This window comes from Geotrypetes seraphini, chromosome 2 (genome assembly GCF_902459505.1).
Source record: "Geotrypetes seraphini chromosome 2, aGeoSer1.1, whole genome shotgun sequence".
In the NCBI taxonomy this organism is placed as follows: Eukaryota; Metazoa; Chordata; class Amphibia; order Gymnophiona; family Dermophiidae; genus Geotrypetes; species Geotrypetes seraphini.
In genome coordinates, this window is record NC_047085.1 from 379,676,330 (window position 1) to 379,701,104 (window position 24,775).

The following is a 24,775-nucleotide window of genomic DNA, read 5'->3' on the forward strand; positions in this document are numbered from 1 at the left end:
TGTTGGGGGGAAGGCTGCTGGTCTGCTGCGGTGTCGGGGAAACAGGGAGAATTCGGCGGCAATGGCTTGGAGACCTGTTCCCAGACAGCCACAGCGGTGGCTTGGGGAGGCAGAAAGACAGGGGGGTAAAACAGGGAGAAAGAAAGGGGAGGCAGGGAGAGAGAGAGAGAAAGAAAGAAAGAGGAGACAGGGAGAGAAAGAGAGAAAGAAAGAAAGGGGAGAGAAAGAAAGAAAGGGGAGACAGGGAGAGAGAGAGAAAGAAATAAGGGGGGCAGGGAGAGAGAAAGAAATAAGGGGGGCAGGGAGAGAGAAAGAAATAAGGGGGGCAGGGAGAGAGAAAGAAAGGGGGCAGGGAGAAAGGAAGAAAAAGTTGGGGGAGGGAATGGAGTGTGTCAGGGGGCAGGCAGGGAGAGAGGAAGAAAAAAAATTACAATAAAGAATTAAAAATAAAAAATAAAAAACAATAAAGAATTAAAGATAAAAAAAGAAAAAGTTGGACTCATGGAAGGACAGAGATGTTGGTTGGGAAATGGAATGAGGTCTGGAGGAGACAAAGCATGCAGGAGGCAGAAAGAAGGGAAAAAATATTGGATGCACAGTCAGAAGAAGAAAGTGCAACCAGAGACTCATGAAAATCACCAGACAACAAAGGTAGGAAAAATGATTTTATTTTCAATTTAGTGATCAAAATGTGTCCATTTTGAGAATTTATATCTGCTGTCTATATTTTGCACTATGGCCTCCTTTTATTAAACCGCAGTAGCGGATTTTAGTCCAGGGAGCCTATGAGCGTCGAGAGCAGCGTGGGGCATTCAGCGCAGCTCCCTGTGCTAAAAACGGCTATCACGGTTTAGTAAAATGGGAGGGGATATATTTATTTTTGTATAGTTGTTACTGAGGTGACATTGCATATTTTAATGCAAAGTCATCTGCCTTGACCTCTTTGAAAAAACCCCCGAATATAAATGATAATTAACATTTTCTGTGCGTACGATATGCTTTGTGTTTTTAAAAATTTTATTGTTGGTAGATCATTTTGACTTGGTCATTTTAAAAGTAGCTTGCAAGCCCAAAAAGTGTGGGCACCCCTGACCTAAATCTTCAGAGAAGCATAAACTGCAAAATTATATAAAAAAGTTATAACTACGTAAGAGACTATAATAAAGTCTTATTTGTAATGATAGGTGTACACAAGTCAGATTTTAAGACTTACGAACTGTCGTATCTGAGTCGGATTTTTCTTCATTACTTGAAGGACGTAAATCAAAATTTGATAACTGCTTCTTAATTTCCAAATCATCTTCATTTTCTGTTTTTTTCTGATGCTAAAAGAGCAGCAGTACAGGAGTTTGCTTTAGGTCATTCATGCTTATCAACACATTTTGATGGTTTAATTCAACTGATGCACAAAACACATCGTACAAAACACATCATCGGGAAGTAATCTGTAGATCTGTCAAGCAGAAAAGCTAGTAATAAGAATTCAGACACCATTTAAACCATTTAAAAATATGCCACTAACCTTGTTTTTAGAGTTGTGATAAGTTGTACATTAACCATGGAAGAAATAATTTGTCAAGACCACACAAAAAGAGGCAAAGAATTGCCACAACATATACACTTCCCCCTCCCCATTCGTGGATTCGGCAATCGCGATTTCACATATTTGCGATTTTTTGGGGAGAGGGAAAAAAGAACCCCCCCCCCCACACAGTTTAGCCTTCCCTCCCGGCGTCCTGGCCTTACCTGGTGGTCTAGCGGGCTTTCGGGGCAGGAGCGATCTTCCTACACTCCTGCCCCGTGTAGATCGCCAATAGGAAATGGCTGTGGGGAGTTCCCGTCGTAGTCTCGAGAGACTACGGAAACTCACGGCAGGTATTTCACCATTCGCGGTCCAGCTCTGCCCCTATACCCCGCGAATCCGGAGGGAGAAGTGTAAAGCAATAAACCAAAAGGCAGAACAGTCTAAGTTGAAGATGTCTAATTTATTAACACATCAGTGGGGAAATCCACTGCTTATTCCTAGGATAAGTAGCATAAAATCTGTTTTACTACTTGGGATCTAGCTAAGTACTTGGGAGCTGAGTTGGCCACTGTTGGAAACTGGAGGATAGTGGACTTGATAGACTTTTGGTCTGTCCCAGTATGGCAGGACCGAAGTAGAGCATCTAGCCCAGGGGTATCAAACTTTGGCCCGTGGGGTAATTAAATTTAGCCCGCCGTCCCTTCCCTCCCTCCATCTTGGCTTTCCGGTCTCATCTTCTAAGCAGCCTGACGAGGATCGCCGGTCAGCTGTAGCAATCCTAGAAGGCTGCCGTAGCCTCAGCAGCACGTTCCCTCTGCCGCAGTCCCAAACATCCTATATTATGCAGCTCTCCTTGTGTGTTCTATCTCCACCTGGTGGTCAATGAACATAACTATTCCACAGGTCTGCAATAGCGTGAAAGATGCTATGAAACATCAATTCAAAATAATCCCTCTAGATTTAGAGACAAAGGATATCCTAATAGATACATTAATGCAGGACTAAGAAAGGCTGAACTTCAGATCAGGAATTCTTTGCTATGTACAAAAATCAAAATGAAAAGGTGGTCTGTCCAATGTATTTTAAACATTTATCATACAAGATAATCAAAATTTTGAGAAAACATTGTCCCATCATATAAACTATTTTAGATTTTTCAGACAAAGAGATAATTGCTTTTAAAAGATCTAAGAACTTAAGATATTCTAGCTGGACTTCCGGTGGAGCAATGGGGGCTGTGGTTGTGTTTACACCTCAGGATGGACCTCTCCCAATTGTTTTGGGGGGTTTGGGTTATTTTTCTTTTGATTTTATATGGTGTGTCCTTTTCTTATTGAGTTCACTACGGGCTCTGTGGAAAATAAACTAAGGGCTACAAGCTGGTGTCGGGCGGGAAGGCACTTGCGCATGCGTGGTGTGGGCAGTCGCAAAGTTTTTCAACTTAAAGCGACACTTCACTTGTCAAACTGTCCATACCAGGCTCCGTGGATGACATCACCCATATCTGAGAATATGCTGTCTGCTTGTCCTAGGATAACTAAAATAAATCCCTTGTAACATGCGCAAGAATAACTGAACCAACCACATGGGCCAATTATCTTTACCAATTAGTCTGTTACTGCTTTTGCACTGCAAATTAAGCACTAAATTATGAAGATAATTACATAATAAAATAGCGAAGTGTTCAGCCTTAATGAATTCAACCAAAGAAAATTTTAGCATTAATAAAAGTATCATGCTAAAGTAGAATAAGTACACTTCTCCCTCCGAATCCGTGGTTTCAGTATCCTCGGATTCGGTTATTCGCAATTTTGTTTTTTACATCTATTTTAATTTTTTGGGCTATTTTTAAGCCCTCTGAGACTCCCCAGAACCTTACCTGGTGATCTAGCGGGCTTTTGGGGCAGGAGTGATCTTCCTACGCTCCTACCCCCTGCAGATCACTCATAGGAAATGGCTGCCGTGAGCTCCCATAGTCTCTTGAGATTACGACGAAGCTCATGGCAGCCATTTCCTATGAGTGATCTGCACGCAGCAGGAGCATAAGACGATCACTCCTGCCCCGAAAGCCCGCTAGACCACCAGGTATGGTTCCGAGGAGTCTCAGAGGCTTAAGGTAAGGTCTGGGATTCTGGGGGGAAGGCGGGGTCAGACCCGGCTGGAATATTATTCGTGGGGTTTTTTTATATTCGCGGGCCGGCTCTGCCCTTAACCCCCACGAATATTGAGAGAGAAGTGTAATATATTTTTGAAGCAGCAAAGATATACAAACCAACCAAAATGCACTACAGTTTTCAGCCATTTCCTTGCGACACATACAGGCTCTTTTCTTTAGTGTGATGCTTATTCAACAGTTAAAAAACCCCAACAATTATTGCAGCACTGTACACTAGCATTTTGATATTTTTAATTCTTTTCTTTAAGCTTTAAAAATTCTTCCAGAGAAAAACGTATCGCATACAAATTATATAATTTGGTATCATCTACTTAGGAGAGGAAAAGAGGGGGGGGGGAGACAATCATAAAAAATTGCATCTTGGATTTTGAGTTTCCCCCCATGGTGTTCTCCCCTGTAGTGCCTGCCAAGAAACAAAAAGGGTTTACCTCTTCCTCCCTCCAAAAAGAGGAGCTCCACCCCCTGTACCACCCTGGTAGTCTAGTGCCCTGGCAGTCAGGGCAGGAGCTATCCCCATGCATTCCTACCAATGCCATCTCCGCAGTCATAATGGATGCCATGACTTGCAGCGGCAGTCTCATGAGATTGCTGCTATTGATTGCAGTAACTAGAGACAGCATGGGCAGAACGAGTGGGGATTGCTCCTGCTCCAGATTTATCACTAGACCACTAGGATCTTATATTAAGATTAAGGGGGCTGTTGCTAGGAATTATCTACATTACATTCTTATTAGCATCTGATCATACAGATTGTTTTTATTAGCTCTGATCAAGATCATACCAGCCCTTTCTATTAATGCTTTGCTAAATACTAACTCATTGAATTCTAGGTTTTTGAAGATATGTAATCATATTAAGTTGCGAACTGAGCATGCACAGGAGTACTAACATTGGCAGCCAAAGGGGGCCAGGCAGGACTTGCACAGCTGTTCGGCTGGAACAGCTTGGAATCACTGCCAGTAAAGATATAGTTTAATGTGGTTGTGGTGGTTGCAGCAACAGCAAAGTAGGAAAGAATACCTGGCATCCCTTAGGACCCCCAAAAATGGACTTCTGGCCATGCCCATTAAAAGTTTTTCTTTACTCTAGATAACATCACATTGCATACTTTATATACAGAGGAACTGTTCCTACCTTCTGCTTCTTATCCTTATACTGTTTGACCAACGTGATTAAATGTTCAACCAGAAACATGAAATAAAGACCTCCAAGAGCAGTCAAGCCCTTCCATGTGGCATCCAGAGGACCATTTTTATGGCCACCCATAAAATGAAAGTCAACTTTTGTCTCTTCCTTTTCAAAGAGTGTTGTATCATGGTGATGGTGATTTCTTGCATGGGACTAAAAGGAAAAAACATAAAAAAGAGAGAATCCTAAAAAATTGCTTTATAGAATTTACTACAAACACTGCAATGCCCGTAAAATCTATAAAAACAAATACTCACTTTCTACACCACTGCAAACCTGAACTTGGATGCTGTTTTTAGAAAGGTGGGGTTCACTTTAGTAACCAGTAAATGTGATATTTACAGACAACCTGTAGCCATTAATAGATTTGGGATTCATATTAGTCTGGTTGTGTTTTATGTTTTACTATTTACTGCTCAAGAATGGTCATGGCTAGTAAGTACAATGGGGTTTAAGTACTTTGCTTAAAATTTTCTGCAACAGAAATCATAATTCTTTCATTTACATAGAAAGACCTTGCACATTCAGAAAAGTGAGCTTTTCCACTTAAACATGTTTTGAACATTAAAAGGTATATGGTGAAATTTAAGTGCACAGTAAAACCTTGGATCACAAGTAACTTAGTGTGCGAGTTGTTTTGCAAGACGAGCAAAATGTTTTATTAAATTTTAACTTGATAAATGAGCAAGGTCTTGCAGTGCAAGTATGTACAGTATACGCACGTCACGTAATTACAACTGAGACGATGGTTCTTCTCTGTGACGTTGCAGGAGTGTAGTGACTGTTCTGTAAAGTACAGTATTTTGTATTAAAGTATTTGGGTTGTGGAATGAATCGTCTGAGTTTCCATTATTTGTTATGGGGAAATTTGCTTTGATATACAAGTGTTTTGAATTACAAGTATGCTCGCAAACCAAGGTTTTACTGTATCTATTTGATTTCCTTTCGTAATGTCAAATCAGCCCAGACTAGTTGGGTTATGCTTCCCTGCTACTGAAGTCAGGGAAAACTTCACTCTTACTATGAGAGAGATTAGCATCTCTTTCAGCTTTTCAGTTCACCCATGTCAAAGTTGAAAAGCAAGGGTAAAAAAACAACTGAGTGCAACAAAAAACAGACTACACGTCTCCCTCTGTATTCGCGGGGGATGAGGGCGGACCACAGATGCAAATACTGAAAAACTGTAAATAACTTTTTATATGTTATTTGCGGTTTTGTGAAAAAGCACAGTTACTTACCGTAACAGGTGTTATCCAGGGACAGCAGGCAGATATTCTCACATGTGGGTGACGTCATCCACGGAGCCCCGACGCGGACAGCTTTTCAAGCAAACTTGATTGAAGATTTCAAGTTTGCTAGTGCTGCACCACGCATGTGTGTGCCTTCCTGATCCACTAGAGGGCGCATACCCTCCTCATGCTCCTCAGTTCAGATAGCTAGCAAAGAAGCCAACCTCGGGGAGGCGGGCGGGTTGTGAGAATATCTGCCTGCTGTCCCTGGATAACACCTGTTACGGTAAGTAACTGTGCTTTATCCCAGGACAAGCAGGCAGCATATTCTCACATGTGGGTGACCTCCAAGCTAACCAAAAAAGGGACGGAGGGAAGTTGGCAATTCAAGAAAACAGATTACGCAAAACCGACTGGCCCAACCGGCCGTCGCTCCTGGACAGAGTATCCAGGCTGTAGTGGGAGGTGAAAGTATGAACCAAAGACCAAGTGGCAGCCTTGCAAATCTCCTCGATAGGTGTCGACCTGAGGAAAGCTACAGAAGCCGCCATCGCTCGGACTTATGTCCCGCGACTCGACCATGCAGCGCGAGACCAGCCTGAGCGTAGCAAAAGGAAATACAAGCAGCCAACCAGTTGGACAAGTTGCGCTTGGAAACTGGGCGTCCTAACCGATTAGGGCCGAGGGACAAAAACAACTGAGGAACTGTCTGAGGAGACTGAGTGAGTTGAAGATAAAAAGCCAACGCCCTCTTACAGTCAAGTGTGTAAAGCGCCACCTCGCCAGGAGGTGAGTGGGGCTTCGGAAAAGAGACCAGAAGAACAATGGAATGAATGAGAGGAAAGTCCGAAACCACCTTGGGCAAGAACTGGGGTTGAGTACGCAGGACCACCGTGTCATGAAGAAATACAGGAAAAGACGGGTCCGCAACCAGAGCTTGCAGCTCACTGACTCTGCGAGCAGACGTGAGAGCAACCAGGAATACCACCTGCCAGGTGAAGTAATTCAAAAGAGCTTTATCAATGGAATCAAATGGAGGTATCACCAATTGAGTCAGGACCACACAAAGATCCCAAACCACCGGAGGGGCTTTGAGCGGAGGATGTACATTGAAGAGATCCCTCATAAAGCGGGAAACCGTCGGATGGACGGAGAGCAGCGTCCCATCAAGCGGCCGATGAAAGGCAGCAAAAGCACAGAGGTGGGCTCGAATTGATGTCGATTTGAGACCAGACCGAGACAAGTGAAACAGATAAACCAGCACTGAAGGCAAGGAGGCAGAGAGCGGATCCATACGGTGCTCAGCACACCACGCAGTAAATCAGGACCATTTCTGGGAATAGCATTGCCGAGTGGAGATCTTTCGAGAGGCCTCGAAAACACCCCCACCGACTTGAGAGAAACAGAAGAAGGGAGGCACGTTGCGAGGAACTAAGCTGATAAGTGTAGAGACTGCAGATTGGAATGCAACAGAAACCTCAACACTGAGACAGCAGAGAAGGGAGCATAGGTAGGAACAGAGGCTCCCTGACATGCTGGAGGAGCAGGGAGAACCACAGCTGCCAGGGCCACAGAGGAGCCATCAAGATCATGGTGGCGCAGACCGACAGGAGGTGTATCAAAGACCTGAGAATCAGAGTAAAGGGAGGGAACACATAGAGGAACCTGCCCATCTAATCGAGAAGGAAAGCATCCACCTCGATGCGAACCCGGGAGAACATCCTCGAGCAATATCGAGGCAACCAGTGAGTGAGAGGCAAAGCGAACAGAACTACTTGTGGGGTTCCCCACCAAACAACCACATGCCGCAGAGTCTGAGAATGGAGCGACCATTCATGCGGCCGAAAAGGGCGACTCAACGTGTCCACCAGACAATGCTGCTCGCCCCGGAAATACACCGCCCAAAGAAAGAAGTAGTGGTGTAACTCCCCCTCCAATGACGAAGGGCTTCCCTGCAAAGTAACAGGGAACCTGTACACCCTGGCTTGGTCACAGAATACATCGCCACCGGGATGTCGGGACGCACCAGGACCCCGCAATCCAGCAACCAATAACGAAAATCCACCACGGCATTGTAAATGGCCCGGAGCTTCCGCAGATTGATGCGGCTGCGACGGTCCGCACCCGACCAAAGACCCCGAGTCCGAAGGCCGTTGTGTTGCGCCCCTAAGCCGAGGAGTCCATCGGCAGAACCTTCTGATGCAGGGATACGAAGAGGTGGCCCACCAACGAAACCAGCGCACCACAAAAGCGCTGGGAAGCGGGATCCCGATCCTGCCATCACTGAGATGCTCGGGTCCAGCGGGGAACACGAAGAGGAAACCAGGCGAACATCGGGACATGAACCGTGGAGACCCATGATCCCAAAGCATCAGCTCGGCCGAGGCCAAAGACCGCTGAGACACCAGCTGACTCAGGCGCAGACAGGCGGCCTGCCGAGGCAGAGGCAGAAAAGACTGGAGGCGGACCGAGGACAGAGGGGCCATCGTCCGGTATAAACAAACAAGGCCCTCCCCCTGAGGCCAAGACAAGAAGGAGCGCAGACAAACTGGGTCCAGGTCCGCCCCGACGGACTCCCGAGACTGGGGCGGACAGAGTCTGAACCGCTCCCAGACTAGAAACTAGTGCAGGTCACGAAGGGCCAGGACCAGACGCAGATGGGAGGATGGGAACGCCCAACCGACAGAGGCGAGGCTATACTCCCAGTGCGTAGACACGGTGACACCCCTCCCGAAGGGAGGGGAGGAATCCCCAGAAAGAGAGCAGCCCGGAGGCTATGCAAGAATAGTCAAAAAGACGGCCAGGAGTCGCCGAAGCCGGCGGCTGGACCATAACCCGGCGCTGCTGCAGCTATTGCGGCTGCTGCGAAGGAGGCCGAGATAACACAAGAAAGGTATCCGGAGGGCCCCTCCGGAGAAGGTGTCCAAACCACCAAGGCAGAAGGGATTCAGCTGAAGGCGTCCCCGACAGGCGAAGGACCGGTCGCGTTCTGAAAGGCGGTTAGTGGCCTCCGCAAGAGAGGCCTCAAGAAACGCAGTACTCACGCAAGTAAAAGTGGCGAGACGATCCTGGAGGTTCGGATCCTCAGCCACACTCTGCGCCAAGCGAGATGACGCATGGCGGGAGCAATAGAGCCGGAGCAGGGAGAGAGTCTCCTCCAGGAAACCAAACTCCGCACTACAAGAATCCGTCACGGCTGCCCGGAATGAACCGAAGAGAAAACGGGGAACCCTCTCGAATAGGAGCCGGAGACGCCGAGGCACAGAGCCACAGATGAAGTCGAGGCACGAAGCCCCTGTCGAAACCGGGGCGCAAACCCGCAGTCGACGCCGAGGCCCAAAGCCTCAGCCGATGCCGAGGTATAAAGCCCCTAGCAACGTTGCGGCACCAAGCCACAGTCGACTTCGAGACACAAGGCCACAGTCAACCAAAGGGCACAAAGCCCCAAGCGACGTCAAGTCACAAAGCTCCAGTCAACGGCGAGTCACGAAGCCTCGGTCGACGATGAGGCACAGAGCTCCAGCCGACGATGAGGCCCCCAGCCTCAGTCGAAGCACAAGCATCAGGCGACGCGGAGCACACGGCTCAGCCGACGTCAAAGGTACAAAGCATCCGTCGACATCGTGACACCAAGCCCCAGTCGAGGCACGACGCCCCAGTCGACGTCGAGGCACGACGCCCCAGTCGACGTCGAGGCACGACGCCCCAGTCGACGTCGAGGCACGACGCCCCAGTCGACGTCGAGGCACGAAGCCCCAGTCGACGTCGAGGCACGAAGCCCCAGTCGACGTCGAGGCACGAAGCCCCAGCCGACGTCGAGGCACGAAGCCTCAGCCGACGTCGAGGCACGAAGCCTCAGCCGACGTCGAGGCACGAAACCTCAGGGACGTCGAGGCACGAAGCCCCAGGAGACGTCGAGGCACGAAGCCTCAGCCGACGTCGAGGCACGAAGCCTCAGCCGACGTACGAAGCCTCAGTCGACGTCGAGGCACGAAGCCCCAGTCGACGTCGAGGCACACCGAAGTCCGTCGAGGTTCAGAAATCGGCACCGTACCAATGAAACTGGTAATAAAGGTGCAGCAGTACGCTCCATAAAGGGCAACCTCGAGATGAGTATTCCCATGAAAGGAGGCACGCATCGAAGGTCTCGTAGAGGCGGGCACGATTGCACTCGATGCCTGGAATGCCTGAGACTCAGCCGGTGGCGTTACCAAGGTAACACACCTAGAAGAAAGAAAGAAAGAAAAACTTACCGGGGATCGAAGCTACTCAGTCCGATTCCAACGAAGGAAAAAGGGTCCCGGCCATTCTGCTCACACGAGGTGAGCCCAGAGAGAGGCCAGGGAAGAAGAAAATACAGCTGCAGCAAAATGAGGCCTAGCAGCATGGCTGAGGCCCAAGAAGGGCCTGCCGATGGAACCAGCAGAAACACAATAAAAAGTCCTTTTTTTTTTTTTTGAAACAAAGAAAATACACGATCAATTAACAAACGCACAGCGACTCCCTAACAAAATAAAGAAGCCGTGGTGCCAGAAAGGCACTTAGAAGAACGCAGAGAAGAGAGACAGGGCTTTCTGGCTCAGTGGAAAACTAAGAACTGAGGAGCATGAGGAGGGTATGCGCCCTCTAGTGGATCAGGAAGGCACACACATGCGTGGTGCAGCACTAGCAAACTTGAAATCTTCAATCAAGTTTGCTTGAAAAGCTGTCCGCGTCGGGGCTCCGTGGATGACGTCACCCACATGTGAGAATATCTGCCTGCTTGTCCTGGGATAACATCGTTTTTACTATTGAAACTACGATTCCCAGCGATTTTAGGGCTTGGAGCAGGACACAGACGATTTCAAAAAGAGAAGTTAGAAGACAAGAAGCGGGGGGAGGTGACAAGTGTTGTTTACTCAAATGAAAGAGTGGAGTAAAGCCAATTAAAGTGCTGGAAGCCTTTTAAAGACCTTACTGTGCGTGCATGCATGCAACTTCTTAACTTCTTGCTTTGCTGCATTGCACAGGACCTCCTCAGTCTTTGAAAAAGTATTAAGTATGAGGGGGAAAAATCCATTCCAAGAGGTGGTGGACAGTATGTAGAGACTTGTATCCTAATGTCAGAGAACGTCTGCTACAGGAAGGAACCAAGTTCTCTCTGATGACAAAGGTATCAAATCTTTACAGATGAGATTCCCCAATTACAGGATTACAGGCTGCCTTCAACAGAACTAGATAACAAAATTTATATATACAACTTTGTTATCTAATTCTGATGAAGGCACCTCTACTTTGCACTATATAACTAAAAAAACAAAAATTTTGACCACACACACACAAAAAAAATTCACTGGATGCTTATGCTAAAAAGTCTGTAACCTTGCTGTGTTTAAAGATAATTTAATTCCACTCAGCACATGAACACAGCAGTGTTCTCCCCAGAAATTTTTCCAGTCAGGTGGCATGAAAAAGTAACACAGACATATAAAGCTGCCCAAGCTTGTCCCAAAGCTGGTGAAACACATACAACTTGTCTGAACCGGAAAGGAGAGAAGCCCCGGCATATCCTGACCAAAGTCAGCTGGAAACAAACTACCGTTGCTGCAGCGCCATCGCCGGAGACCCAAGCGCACGCCTGATTCTCATTAACACGTGGCCGCTGCATCAACGCTCCTAGAAACATAGTCGGATTCAAGCCCCGCAAAATTTATCCTGCTGCGGCTTGCATAGAAATAAAATCAGACTCAGGGAATAACCAGAACGGCCCACAGCGCTGAAAAAAACATGTCCCATCTCATGCTGCTATAAACCGGCACCTGCACAATCAGCTGCACATGGCCGTGACAAACACCGATGAAAGAGAGCCTCAGAATAAACAGTACTACTGCTGAACTGAAACCCAACAATGAGAACAAGTGCGAGCATGAAATTGCACCGCTACTGCCGCGCTGTAACAAACAAGGAAACCAAGCGCGTGCATGCAAAGGGCGGGAAGTCCTGGCTCCCTCCACGGATTTCTACTCATAAAACTTAGCCTCAATAAAATATCCATGCCTTAAACATACGTTGACCGAACCCACATTATTAAGACTCCCAAACAGAACCTGAAGTTCAAACAGACATACTCACAACTTGCAGTGTTCCCTCTAAGCTGCGCTGGCGTGCGCTGGCGCACAAAATATTACATCCAGCGCACAAGTTTCACGTCACAGCGCACGGCGGGCAGGGCGGCGAGAGGAGAATCGGGCGAGTTGGCTCATAACTTGCTGGCGCCAGATATTTTTAGCGCACAGCGAAAAAAATTTTGCTCACAACACCCGCCCGCTTAGAGGGAGCACTGCTCACAAGCTTCTTGTTAGGGCCGGTTGAAGCTAGTTAAAGCTGGTTGATCAGCAGTAACCGAGCAGAATGGAGGAACTGTGGTCTCTTTTTTTTTTTTTCTACAGAGAAGGGAAAGAAGAAAAAAACTGAGACCCAATCAGACCCTCTATCACTGGAGGGAGGGTGAGGCAGGGACCTGGGGGGCCCAGGTGTAACCCCTAAAGCTGGCACCGTTCAGACGGACACCCCTGTCTCACTGAAGAGAAAATCTCAACAGGAGAAATAGCATTGCCAGCTCACTGAAGAGAAACCTCAACAGGAGAAAATAAAGTTCCAGTCACAGCCAGAATTCAGGAGCTAGTTGAATAGTGACCTTTTCCTGCTGGGAGATAGAGAATACTGGATAAACAGGAGGAGTGCCAGCCAATAGGACAACCTGTTAATCAGTTTCTCTATCTCCGCCTGCTGGTAGATGTGGGCTATCCCATTGGTCTCTGGATTCATCTGCTGCTGTTGCTAGGGAAAAATACTTTAGGGGAAATGTACTTTGTTTACAGACTCGCATAAGATAAAGATTACAAAACTATTATCAATATATAAATGTCAGTTTAATGAAAGTCCAAAAGACACTAAAATAAAAAAATTGGTGGGAGCAATAAGTGGTACACAAACCTATGACCTACATTATAATGAACTTATCCACAGCCATACAATTAAAATAATTAATCAAAGTTCCCCTGAATTACACAGAAAGAATGCGATGTTTGTGTATATCCTATGCTGGAGACATTTATGTTTTTCTGTTAAAAAAAACAAACAACCAAAAGACTTGATTTGCTAAAATGAACAGCCAAACTAATATAAAAATCTTAAGGAATTACTAAAATCTGAAAAAAAAAAAAAAAAATGCTAAACTGACAAACCCCATACATATAACACATGAGAAAAAAAATGAGATTAATCATGTCAAAATATAATACATACAGCAAAGCATAAATCAACCTGATTAGACATGGACAACGATATAAAATACAACTGCATACACTGATGATAACAATAAAACACAGTTACTTACCGTAACAGGTGTTATCCAGGGACAGCAGGCAGATATTCTTAACGCATGGGTGACGTCACCGACGGAGCCCCAGTACGGACCTTTTTAACTAGAAAGTTCTAGTTGGCCGCACCGCGCATGCGCGAGTGCCTTCCCGCCCGATGGAGGAGAGCGTGGTCCCCAGTTAGGATAAGCCAGCTAAAGAAGCCAACCCGGGGAGGAGGGTGGGACGTAAGAATATCTGCCTGCTGTTCCTGGATAACACCTGTTACAGTAAGTAACTGTGCTTTATCCCAGGACAAGCAGGCAGCATATTCTTAATGCATGGGTGACCTCCAAGCTAACAGACAGGGAGGAGGAATGGTTGGCCATTAGGAAAATAAATTTTGCAACACAGATTGGCCGAAGTGTCCATCCCATCTGGAGAAGGCATCCAGACAGTAGTGAGTAGTGAACGTGTGAACTGAGGACCAAGTGGCAGCCTTGCAGATTTCCTCGATGGGCGTGGAACGGAGGAAAGCCACAGAAGCAGCCATAGCTCTGACCCTGTGGGCCGTGACAGCACCTTCCAGTGAGAGACCGGCCCGAGCATAACAGAACGCAATACAGGCAGCAAGCCAGTTGGAAAGCGTCCGTTTAGAGACAGGACGACCTAGACGGTTAGGATTGAAAGTCAGAAAGAGCTGAGGGAACGAGCGGTGAGCCCTGGTACAGTCAAGGTAGTATGCAAGGGCACGCTTACAATCCAGCGTGTGCAACGCCTGTTCCCCAGGGTGAGAATGGGGTTTAGGGAAAAAGACAGGCAACACAATGGACTGGTTGAGGTGAAAAGCCGAGACCACCTTGGGAAGGAATTTAGGATGGGTACGCAGAACCACCTTGTCATGGTGAAAAACAGTGAATGGTGGATCGGCGACCAGTGCATGCATCTCACTAACCCTCCTGGCAGAGGTGATGGCAATGAGGAAAAGCACCTTCCATATTAGAAGTTTGAGCGAAGTTGTGGCAAGAGGCTCAAAAGGAGGTTTCATGAGGGCTGATAAAACCACATTCAGGTCCCAGACGACAGGAGGGGGCTTCAGGGGTGGTTTGACATTGAAGAGGCCTCTCATGAACCGGGAAATAAGTGGATGAGCCGTGAGAGGTTTTCCGAGGATAGGCTCATGAAACGCAGTGATGGCACTAAGGTGGACTCTGATTGAGGTAGACTTGAGGCCAACGTCGGACAGGGAAAGCAAATAGTCCAGTACAGTTTCCACCGCCAAAGAGGTGGGATCGTGATGATGCAGTAGACACCAAGAGGAGAACCTGGTCCACTTCTGATGGTAACATTGGAGGGTGGCCGGTTTCCTAGAGCAGTGATTCCCAACCCTGTCCTGGAGGCACACCAGGCCAATCGGGTTTTCAGGCTAGCCCTAATGAATATGCATGAGAGAGATTTGCATATGATGGAAGTGATAGGCATGCAAATTTGCTTCATGCATATTCATTAGGGCTAGCCTGAAAACCCAATTGGCCTGGTGTTCCTCCAGGACAGGGTTGGGAACCACTGTCCTAGAGGCATCCAAAATGCGACGGACGGGCTGAGACAGATTCTCTGGAGAGGTTAGCCCGAGAGAAACCAAGCTGTCAGGTGGAGCGAAGACAGATTGGGATGTAGTAGAGACTGATGCTGCTGCGTAAGTAGAGTAGGAAACACAGGAAGAGGAATGGGCTCCCTGGAGCTGAGCTGAAGCAGGAGGGAGAACCAGTGTTGGCGAGGCCACCGAGGAGTGATGAGAATCATGGTGGCCCTGTCCCTTCGGAGTTTGGATAATGTCCGCAACATCAGAGGTAGAGGAGGAAAGGCATAGAGGAACCGATCCGTCCAGTCGAGCAGGAATGCGTCTGGGGTCAGACGATGAGGAGAGAAGAGTCTGGAACAGAACTGGGGCAGTTGATGGTTGTGAGGAGCTGCAAAGAGGTCCACCTGCGGAGTGCCCCAGCGAGCAAAGATGGAGCGGAGTGTTGGAGGGTCCAGAGTCCACTCGTGAGGTTGAAGGATGCGGCTGAGATTGTCGGCCAGGGAGTTCTGTTCGCCCTGGATATATACAGCCTTGAGAAAGAGACTTTGGGCCGTGGCCCAGGTCCAGATTCGGATGGCCTCCTGACAGAGGAGGCGAGATCCGGTGCCGCCTTGCTTGTTTATGTAGTACATGGCGACTTGATTGTCTGTGCACAGGAGAAGAATCTGAGGGTAGAGAAGGTGCTGGAAGGCCTTGAGAGCATAGAACATGGCTCTGAGTTCCAGGAAATTGATGTGATGTTGACGCTCCTGAGGGGTCCAGAGTCCCTGGGTGCGTAGATCTCCCAGGTGAGCTCCCCACGCATAGGGGGAGGCATCCGTGGTTATGATCATGGAGTGAGGGGGTAGATGGAAGAGTAGACCCCTGGAAAGATTGGAGGAGTTCAACCACCATTGAAGAGATTGCTGAAGAGACGATGTCACAGAGATGGGATGAGAAAGAGGATCCGTGGTCTGTGACCATTGGTTGGCTAGAGTCCACTGAGGTGTCCTGAGGTGGAGTCGAGCCAGAGGAAGTACATGGACCATCGAGGCCATGTGGCCCAAGAGGACCATCATCTGTCGAGCTGGGATGGTTTGATGAAGGAGCACCTGACGACAGAGGTGGAGCAGGGTCCGGTGTCGGTCAGAGGGGAGAAATGCCCTCATCAGAGTGGTGTCGAGAACTGCTCCGATGAACTGAAGTCGCTGTGTGGGAAGCAGATGCGACTTGGGGTAGTTGATCTCGAACCCCAAGAGATGGAGGAAAGAGATGGTGTGATGAGTGGCTTGCAGCACAAGTGGAGACGTAGTTGCTTTCACCAACCAATCGTCCAAGTAGGGGAACACCTGGAGGTTGTGAGACCTGAGGAAGGCCGCCACCACAATATGGCACTTGGTGAACATCCTGGGCGATGATGCGAGGCCAAAGGGTAGTACCTTGTACTGATAGTGGCGGTGTTGAACCTGAAAGCGGAGGTAGCGTAGTGAATTCAGATTGATGGGGATGTGAGTGTAGGCCTCTTTGAGGTCCAGGGAACATAGCCAGTCGTGTTGAGAGAGAAGAGGGTACAGCGTGGCCAGGGAGAGCATTCTGAACTTCTCTTTGACCAAACACTTGTTGAGGTCCCCGAGATCGAGGATGGGACGGAGGTCTCCTGTCTTCTTGGGAACCAGGAAGTAGCGGGAGTAGAATCCCTGACCCCTTTGGTCCGGAGGTACCTCTTCGATGGCATTGAGAAGAAGGAGGGATTGAACCTCCCTTAGGAGGAGGGGGGTTTGGGAGGAGTGAGAAGCAGACTCTACGGGAGAATTGTCTGGTGGAAGAGTCTGGAAGTTGAGAGAGTAGCCGTGACGAATGATGTTGAGGACCCATTGGTCTGATGTGATGACCTCCCAACGGCTGAGGAAAAGTTGGAGGCGACCTCCGATCGGCTGAGGAAGAGGCAATGATGTTGGGAGACTGGCTATGCCCTGGAGAAAAGAGTCAAAAGGGCTGAGATGGTTTTGACGGAGGTAGAGGCTTGGCAGGTTGGTGAGACTGAGAGCGAGCCTGAGTTTGATGTTGTTGCCGAGGTCGGCGCAGCTGCTGTTGAGGCGGGTTGAGAGGTCTGGCCGAGAACCTGCGCTGGTAGGAAGACTGCCGTCTGTAGGTGCGAGCAGGTGGAGTCTTCTTTTTAGGTTTGATCAGAGTGTCCCACCTGGTCTCATGTGCGGAGAGTTTCTGGGTTGTGGAGTCTAGGGACTCTCCGAAGAGTTCATCACCCAGACAAGGTGCGTTTGCCAGGCGGTCCTGGTGGTTAATGTCTAGGTCAGAGACTCTCAGCCATGCCAAACGGCGCATAGCCACCGCCATGGCAGAAGCGCGAGAGGTCAGCTCAAATGAGTCGTAGACGGAGCGAACCATGAATTTCCTAAGTTGGAGGAGGCTGAAAATATGCTGTTGGAAAAGAGGGACCTTACGTTCAGGAAGATATTTCTGTAAGGAGGAGAGCTGTTGCACCAGATGCTTCATGTAGAAGGAGAAGTGGAAGGTGTAGTTGTTGGCTCTATTGGCTAACATGGCATTTTGGAAAAGGCGCTTTCCAAATTTATCCATGGTTTTACCCTCTCTGCCAGGAGGGGTGCAGGCATATACACTGGAACCCTGAGATTTTTTCAAAGTGGATTCCACCAGGAGGGACTCGTGGGGCAATTGAGACTTGTCAAAACCTGGGATTGGAATAACCCGGTACAAGCTGTCTAACTTACGAGGGGCTCCAGGAACCGTGAGGGGAGCTTCCCAGTTTTTATAGAAAGTTTCCTGTAAGATGTCGTGGACGGGCAAATTCAGAAATTCTTTGGGAGGTTGCTCGAAGTCTAGGGCATCGAGAAAAGCTTGAGACTTTTTAGAGTCGGACTCCAAGGGAATGGAAAGAGCTGCTGACATCTCCCTAAGAAATTTGGAGAAAGAGGATTGCTCTGGTTTTGAGACGGTGTCGGTCATGGAGGGTTCTTCATCGGTTGATGAAGCGTCCTCCTCGGTACCGTGAGGGGAGTCTTCCCACAAGTCTGGGTCCCTAACGTCGGGGTGTGTACGTTTGGACATCGGTGTGGAGGGCTCGGCATGGCGGGTCTTTGAGAGAGATTTGCCTGAGCGCACCGAGGCGGTACCGGGTGAGGAAGACCGATGTCGTTCCTGAGACCTGACAGGGGCGGCAGCATCACAGGTATGTACTGTAGGTGTTTCTGCCAAGAGCACCGGCATGGAAGTATTAAGCGGTACCGAGGGGGTCGATACCGATGGAACGGTGTGGGGCTCGGACCGGTCCCGTACCGGAAGGTGCGGTGCCAGCAACGCCGGCAACAGTTGTTGGAGCTGTTGTTGCAGCTGCTCCTGTAACTGTGTTTGGAGTATGGCCGCGATGCGGTCGTCCAGGGGAGGCACCGGTACCGCTTTTTTCTTCTTCGGTACCATAGGTGCCGCTCTACGCTCCAGCGATGAGGAGGCCGATGATGAGGCACTCACCGAGATCGGAGCGGAGCGTTTGCGGGGTCGGTGTGGCGTCGGGAGGGCCGGTGTCGAAACCGTGGCAGGAGGGCGCTCAAGGGAAGAGGGAGGCTTCTTAGCCGGCTTACCTGGGCCCAACGACCCCGAGGAAGGATCCGGTGGTGTCGATGTCGTCGGTGCCGACTTTTGTGGTGCCGTCGACGTCGCAGCCGGTTCCATGGCAGATCCAGTACCAAACAAGATATTTTGCTGGATCTGTCGATTTTTCAAAGTACGCTTTTTAAGCGTAGCACAGCGGGTGCAGGTGTCAGCCCGATGCTCTGGACCCAAGCACTGGAGGCACCAATTGTGTGGGTCGGTGAGGGAGATCGGGCGTGCACACCGCTGGCACTTCTTAAAACCCGGTTGAGGGGGCATGAAGGGAAACACGGCCTCCGCAAAATCGAATCCAGAGGCCTATATGGTGGCAACAGGCCCCGCCGGGGCCAGCCTGAAAAAATATAGAAAACTCGACGAGTTTTTTTTTTTTTTTTTTTGAAAACAAAAATAAAAGGAAATAATTTATAAAATACGCGAGCGGGAAGGCAAAAATTAGTTTTTCAACGGCCGTTGAAAACACATGCGTCTTCTTCGCTCCGCGGAAACGAAGAAACTGGGGACCACGCTCTCCTCCGTCGGGCAGGAAGGCACTCGCGCATGCGCGGTGCGGCCAACTAGAATTTTCTAGTTAAAAAGGTCCTTACCGGGGCTCCATCAGTGATGTCACCCATGCGTTAAGAATATGCTGCCTGCTTGTCCTGGGATAAATGCAGGTACTAGAAAAGTGATAATATGTATATCACATAAAACAAGAATTGAATAAATTTATAACAGCACATATAACTTCATAAAAAAGGTTGAAAGTCCACTTCTTGATTAAGACTATATGGGCTTGTAGTGTTAAGTTTAAAAATGATTCTTTGTTCAGCACCCAAAAGTATGGAACCTTGTCTAATTATGCAACTATAGTGTTCAATGATCTTATCATTCTCTTTGTTTTGTCCATGTAAAGTAGTTTGTATGGAAAGATGACAATATATACCACTTGACTTGTTTTACAGTTACTGGAAAAATTAAGTTTATTTGTTCTTCTAGTTGTTGGATACTTAAAGTTATTCAAAACAATTGGCTTTCAAAAGTAGTAGCTGAGAAGGTAAGGAATAAGAGGTTAGCTTACATAAACTACAAAAGATCGCAGAAAGAGGAAGCCAGGCAAAAATATCTGGAAAAGTTAAGAGAGGCTGGTTGTGTAGTCAGGAAAGAAAAGATGCAAATGGTAGAAAAAATAGCTGACATGGTAAAACGTGGAGACAAGACATTTGTTAGATATATTAGTGATAGGAAGAAGTGCAAAAGTGGCATTGTGAGACTCAAAGGTGAAGGGAAGGAATATGTAGAAGCTGATAAAGAAAAGGCTGAATTGCTTAACAAATATTTCTGTTCTGTGTTCATGACTGAAGCTCCAGGAGTAGGACTGCAGAAGACAAACGTGAATAGGGATGGTGGAGTAATAGACCCTGATCGATTTTTAGAGGGTTGTGTTCATGAGGAGGTAGCTAAAACAAAGGTAGACAAAGCAATAGGGCCGGATGATCTACATCCGAGGGTGCTGAAGGAACTTAGGGAAGTTCCAGTAGCTCCGCTGACTTACCTTTTCAATGAGTCTCTACAGATGGGAGTGGTACCGGAGGACTGGAGAAGTGCAAATGTGGTCCCTCTCCACAAAATTGGAAGTAAAGAAGAAGTAGGGAATTACAGGCCGGTAAGTCTGACTTCTGTGGTAAGCAAATTAATGAAAACATTTTTAAAACAGAAAATGGTCAAGTTTCTGGAATCCTGTGGATTACAGGACTGTAGGCAACATGGATTCACTAGAAGTAGGTCTTGTCAGACTAATTTGATCAATTTCTTTGACTGGGTGACCAGAGAATTGGATAGACGATGTGCGCTAGAAGTGGTGTATTTAGATTTTAGCAAAGCCTTTGACAGTGTTCCACATAGAAGTCTAATAAATAAACTGAGTGCCCTTGGGATGGGTCGCAAAGTGATGGGCTGGGTCAGGAACTGGTTGAGTGGAAGGCAACAGAAGGTAATGATCAATGGAGATTGCTCCGAGGAACGGGATGTTACCAATGGTGTGCCTCAAGGGTCTGTTCTTGAGCATGTTCTTTTTAATATTTTTATTGCTGAAGGGTTGTCGGATAAGATTTGCTTCTTTACGGATGATACCAAAATCTGCAATAGAGTAGACACGCCAAATGGTGTGAATAACATGAAGAAAGACCTGACAAACCTTGAAGAATGGTCTGAAGTTTGGGAGCTAAAATTTAATGCTAAGAAATGCAAGGTCATGCGTTTGGGCTGCAAAAACCAGAGGGAACGGTACAGTTTAGGGGGAGGGGGAAGAACTTATAATAATAATAATAGCTTATATACCGCAATACCGTGAACTTCTATGCGGTTTACAAAGATTAAGCAAAGGTACAAATTGATTGACTTTAAGAGGGGAGGAAGAAAGAGGGTTAATAGGACAGGAAATCCATTTTTGAGGAGAGTTTGATCAATAGAACAAGTTAATCGCTATAGAGGGGAGAGAGAAGAGAGGATCAGTTGTCTAGATACTTTAGGAACAGGTGTGTTTTCAGACGTTTCCTAAATTCCTCATAAGTAGTGGGCGAAAGCAATTGTTCTAGGTCTTTACCCCATGATGCTGCTTGGTGCGAGAGAAGATGTTCATGGTGTTTTTTCAGTTTACAACCTCTCACTGGGGGAGAAACGAAGTTGGAATGTGAGCTTCTCTTGTGTCTGTTGGCTGAGAAGACGAAAAGGTCAGTTATATATTTAGGGGCAAGTCCGTGTAGTGCTTTGAAGCAGAAGCAGGCAAATTTAAACTTTACGCGCGCCTCCATTGGCAGCCAATGCAGCTGCTGGTAGTAGGGTGTCACATGGTCAAACTTCCTCAGCCCAAAGATCAGTTTGACCGCTGCATTTTGCATCAATTGTAAACGCTGCATGTTCTTTTGGGAAATTGCTAAATAGGCGATGTTACAGTAGTCAAGTAGACTCAGTACGAGGGATTGGACTAGGGTTCTGAATGCCGATGTATCGAAATAAGCTTTAATGGATCTGAGTTTCCAGAGAGTGAAAAATCCCTTTCTGATCAAGGAGTCCACCTGGTCTCTCATGGTTAGGCACTGATCCAAAGTTACACCTAGTATCTTTATGGTAGGTTGGATAGGGTAATTAAGATTATTGATACATAGTGGTGATTTGGTGTCAAGCGGATGTGACGAAGCAACGAAGAAAGTTGTCTTTTCTGAATTAAGTTTGAGCCTAAAGGTTGTCATCCAGTGCTCCATCACGTTTATGGCTTCTGAAGCTTTAGGAATAGTTTCAGAGATAGAATTAACAAATGGGATGATGATCGTAAAATCATCTGCATAACTAAATAGTTTTATCCCTAACTGGGTTAGCTGCGTACCTAGTGAGGACATGCAGACGTTGAAGAGCAATGGCGATAGCGGAGTCCCTTGTGGCACACCGGATGGACTGCTCCAGGTATCTGAAAGTTCATAATTAAAACGTACTTGATAAGTGCGGGACATAAGGAAGCCACGGAACCAATTTAGCACCTCGTCCCTGATACCAATGGCGTCTAGGCATTGCAGCAGTTTCCCGTGGTCTACTAGATCAAAGGCAGAACTCATATCGAATTGCATAACCAGGGCATTAAGGCCATTACTAAACAGTAGGCGCAGATTGTCTAAAATAGCCGCAATTACTGTCTCAGTACTGAATAACGGTCTAAAACCAGATTGAGTTTCATGTAGGAGAGAGAACTGATCCAGATAATCCATCAGTTGGGTATGTACCAATCCCTCCATAATTTTTACAATAAACGGAATGGATGCTACTGGTCTGTAGTTGGATATTATAGCTGAAGATTCTTTTCGATTTTTTAGAATTGGGGTTATTATTATGTGACCATTATTAGAGAGGAACTTCCCAGTTTTTAGGTTATGAGCCAAATATTGCATCAACGATAGTTTAAATACTAAAGATGCCGCTTTCATGATTTCTGGGGGGGCATGAGTCCAGAACGCAATAGGATTTAGAGTATTTGTTATAGAGTCTGTTGTAATTGTTCCACTCTAAATCTTGAAAGGAGCTCCAGATCATGTCTGCCAGTGTATCATTTCCTTGGGTGATAGGTATCGGATGATCACTAGGGTCATTTGTTGAACAATGAATTCTAAGGTTTTTAATTTTCGAATTGAAGTGTAGTGCTAAGTCATTTGCAGAGGGTAACTTAGAGTTGTGTGTGGGTGTTGTGTAGCGAGCGGTGTCAAATAAATTTGTGATCAGGTTGAATAGCTCTTTTGTATTGATTCCTTGTGAACCATTACAAGATGAGTTGATTTTAATTGAGTAGAATGCTTTACGTTTGTCTTTTATCATTTGTTTGTAGATTTTTATGTTAGCTCTCCATTTGTTACGGTCTGTTAGTTCTCCTGGTTTTTTCCAAGTTCTTTCTAGTCGTCTAGCTCGTTGTTTCAGTTTTAGAAGTTCGGTGTCAAACCATTTGTTATATTTATTTGCATTGCTTTTGCTATTGCGTGTAGGGGCGATTTTATCTAAAATGGATGTGCTGGTTGTCATCCAGTGATCCCAGAAATCGATTCCTTCTTCTATCTCTGATTGCAATTCATATTGTGACCAGAAATCTATTGGATTAATATAGCCTCTGGTGTGATGTTCTCTTTTTATTATTAGGCGTGTTTTAGATTTAGAATAAGACCAGATTAGCTTGAAATAATAAGTAAAATGATCAGACCAGATATCATGACACCAGGTGCCATTATGTATAGAGATGGCAGGGTTTGGGATGTCCTTTGTGGATATGGCTATCATATCTAACTGATGGCTTTTTTCATGTGTTTGTGCGGGTAGAGGGAGGTTGTAATTGAGTAGGGATAGAAAGTTTTTAAACTCTTTCGCGTTTGTATTGTCCTCTTCATCTAGTTTCAAGTTTCAAGTTTATTAAATTTTTAATATACCGACCATCAACAGGTATCTGGCCGGTTTACAATAAAATTATAAAAAGAGAAAAAAAGTCATAAATATAAAAAGCCGATGGGTGAACATCAAAAACATAACTTGATTATCATGAAAGTGAGGATAAGGGAGGGGAAAAGTTACATGTTTTGGAGAAGAAAGGGAGAAAGTGGGAATGGGAAGAAAACATATTGGAAAGGGTCACTTTTTTTTTTTTAAAGCGGTTGGTTTAATAAATAGGAATCAGCGAAATGGAGTAGAGAAGAAAGAAGAAGAGAGAAAAAAAAAAAGAAAAACGAGAGAAGGGAAATAGAGAAGAAGAAGAGAAGAAAAGGAAGGTGGGTTTAAGGACAGGCAAAGGCGTCACGAAATAAGAACGTCTTCAAATTGGTTTTGAATTTATCTAAATGTTGTTCTTCTCTGAGTTGTTGTGGTAGGGCATTCCATAATGTTTATGTCTCCTGCGATGATATTGTAAGAAGAGCCGAGTGAATTGTTTAGGACAAATGCACAGAAGTCTTCTTTGGCTTTTGGCCAACTTTTTGGTGGGACATAGAATAATATGCATGATAGGGATTCTTCTAGATGACGGTTGCTAATTTTACAGGCTAGAATTTCTAGTTGGTCGCTCATTTTGGAATCTAATAGTTCCAACTCAAATCCATCTTTAAGAATAATTGCTAGACCTCCTCCTTTTTTTCCCACGCGGTTTAGCGTAAGGATTTTAAAATTGTCTGGTAGGAGGTCAATTATTATTGGATCATCTTCTGATAGTAACCATGTTTCAGTTAGTAAAAGGCAGGCTATTTGCTTGTTAATGATCCAATCATTAATTAGGAAGGCTTTATTCCTGACAGATTTAGCATTAAGGTATGCACAGGGGACAGATGTGGGTGCGATAGGTTTGGTAGCGGTATTGGTTTTGATGGGTTTTACTTGCCTTATTCTTTTTTTAAGGGTTCGTTGGCGTCTTCTTTTATTTGAGATAGCAGTAATGTGATTTGTTATGTTTTCTTGTGGAATAGAGATGTGTAAAAGTGAGAAATCCGGGTAGTTGATTGATTGTGATTGTGGGTAGAGTGAGTTGGATGTGATTGTATGTGATGATCTTAAGGTGGCCAAACAGGTTGAAAAGGTGCCGTCAAAAACTAGAAGGATGCAGGACGGAATTGG

The 24,775-nt window shown here is 46.5% G+C and overlaps 1 protein-coding gene across 1 annotated transcript in view; it reads right to left on the reverse strand.

Moving 5' to 3' along the window:
* Positions 1–24,775, reverse strand: part of SLC39A6 (solute carrier family 39 member 6) — a 100,648-nt gene that overhangs the window by 49,334 nt on the left and 26,539 nt on the right. Inside the window, exons 4-5 of the mRNA XM_033930654.1 lie at positions 4,836–5,042; positions 1,214–1,325 (exon numbers count right to left, since the gene is read on the reverse strand). Coding sequence (XP_033786545.1) covers positions 1,214–1,325; positions 4,836–5,042 — 319 coding nt within the window. The remainder of the gene's footprint in view (positions 1–1,213; positions 1,326–4,835; positions 5,043–24,775) is intronic.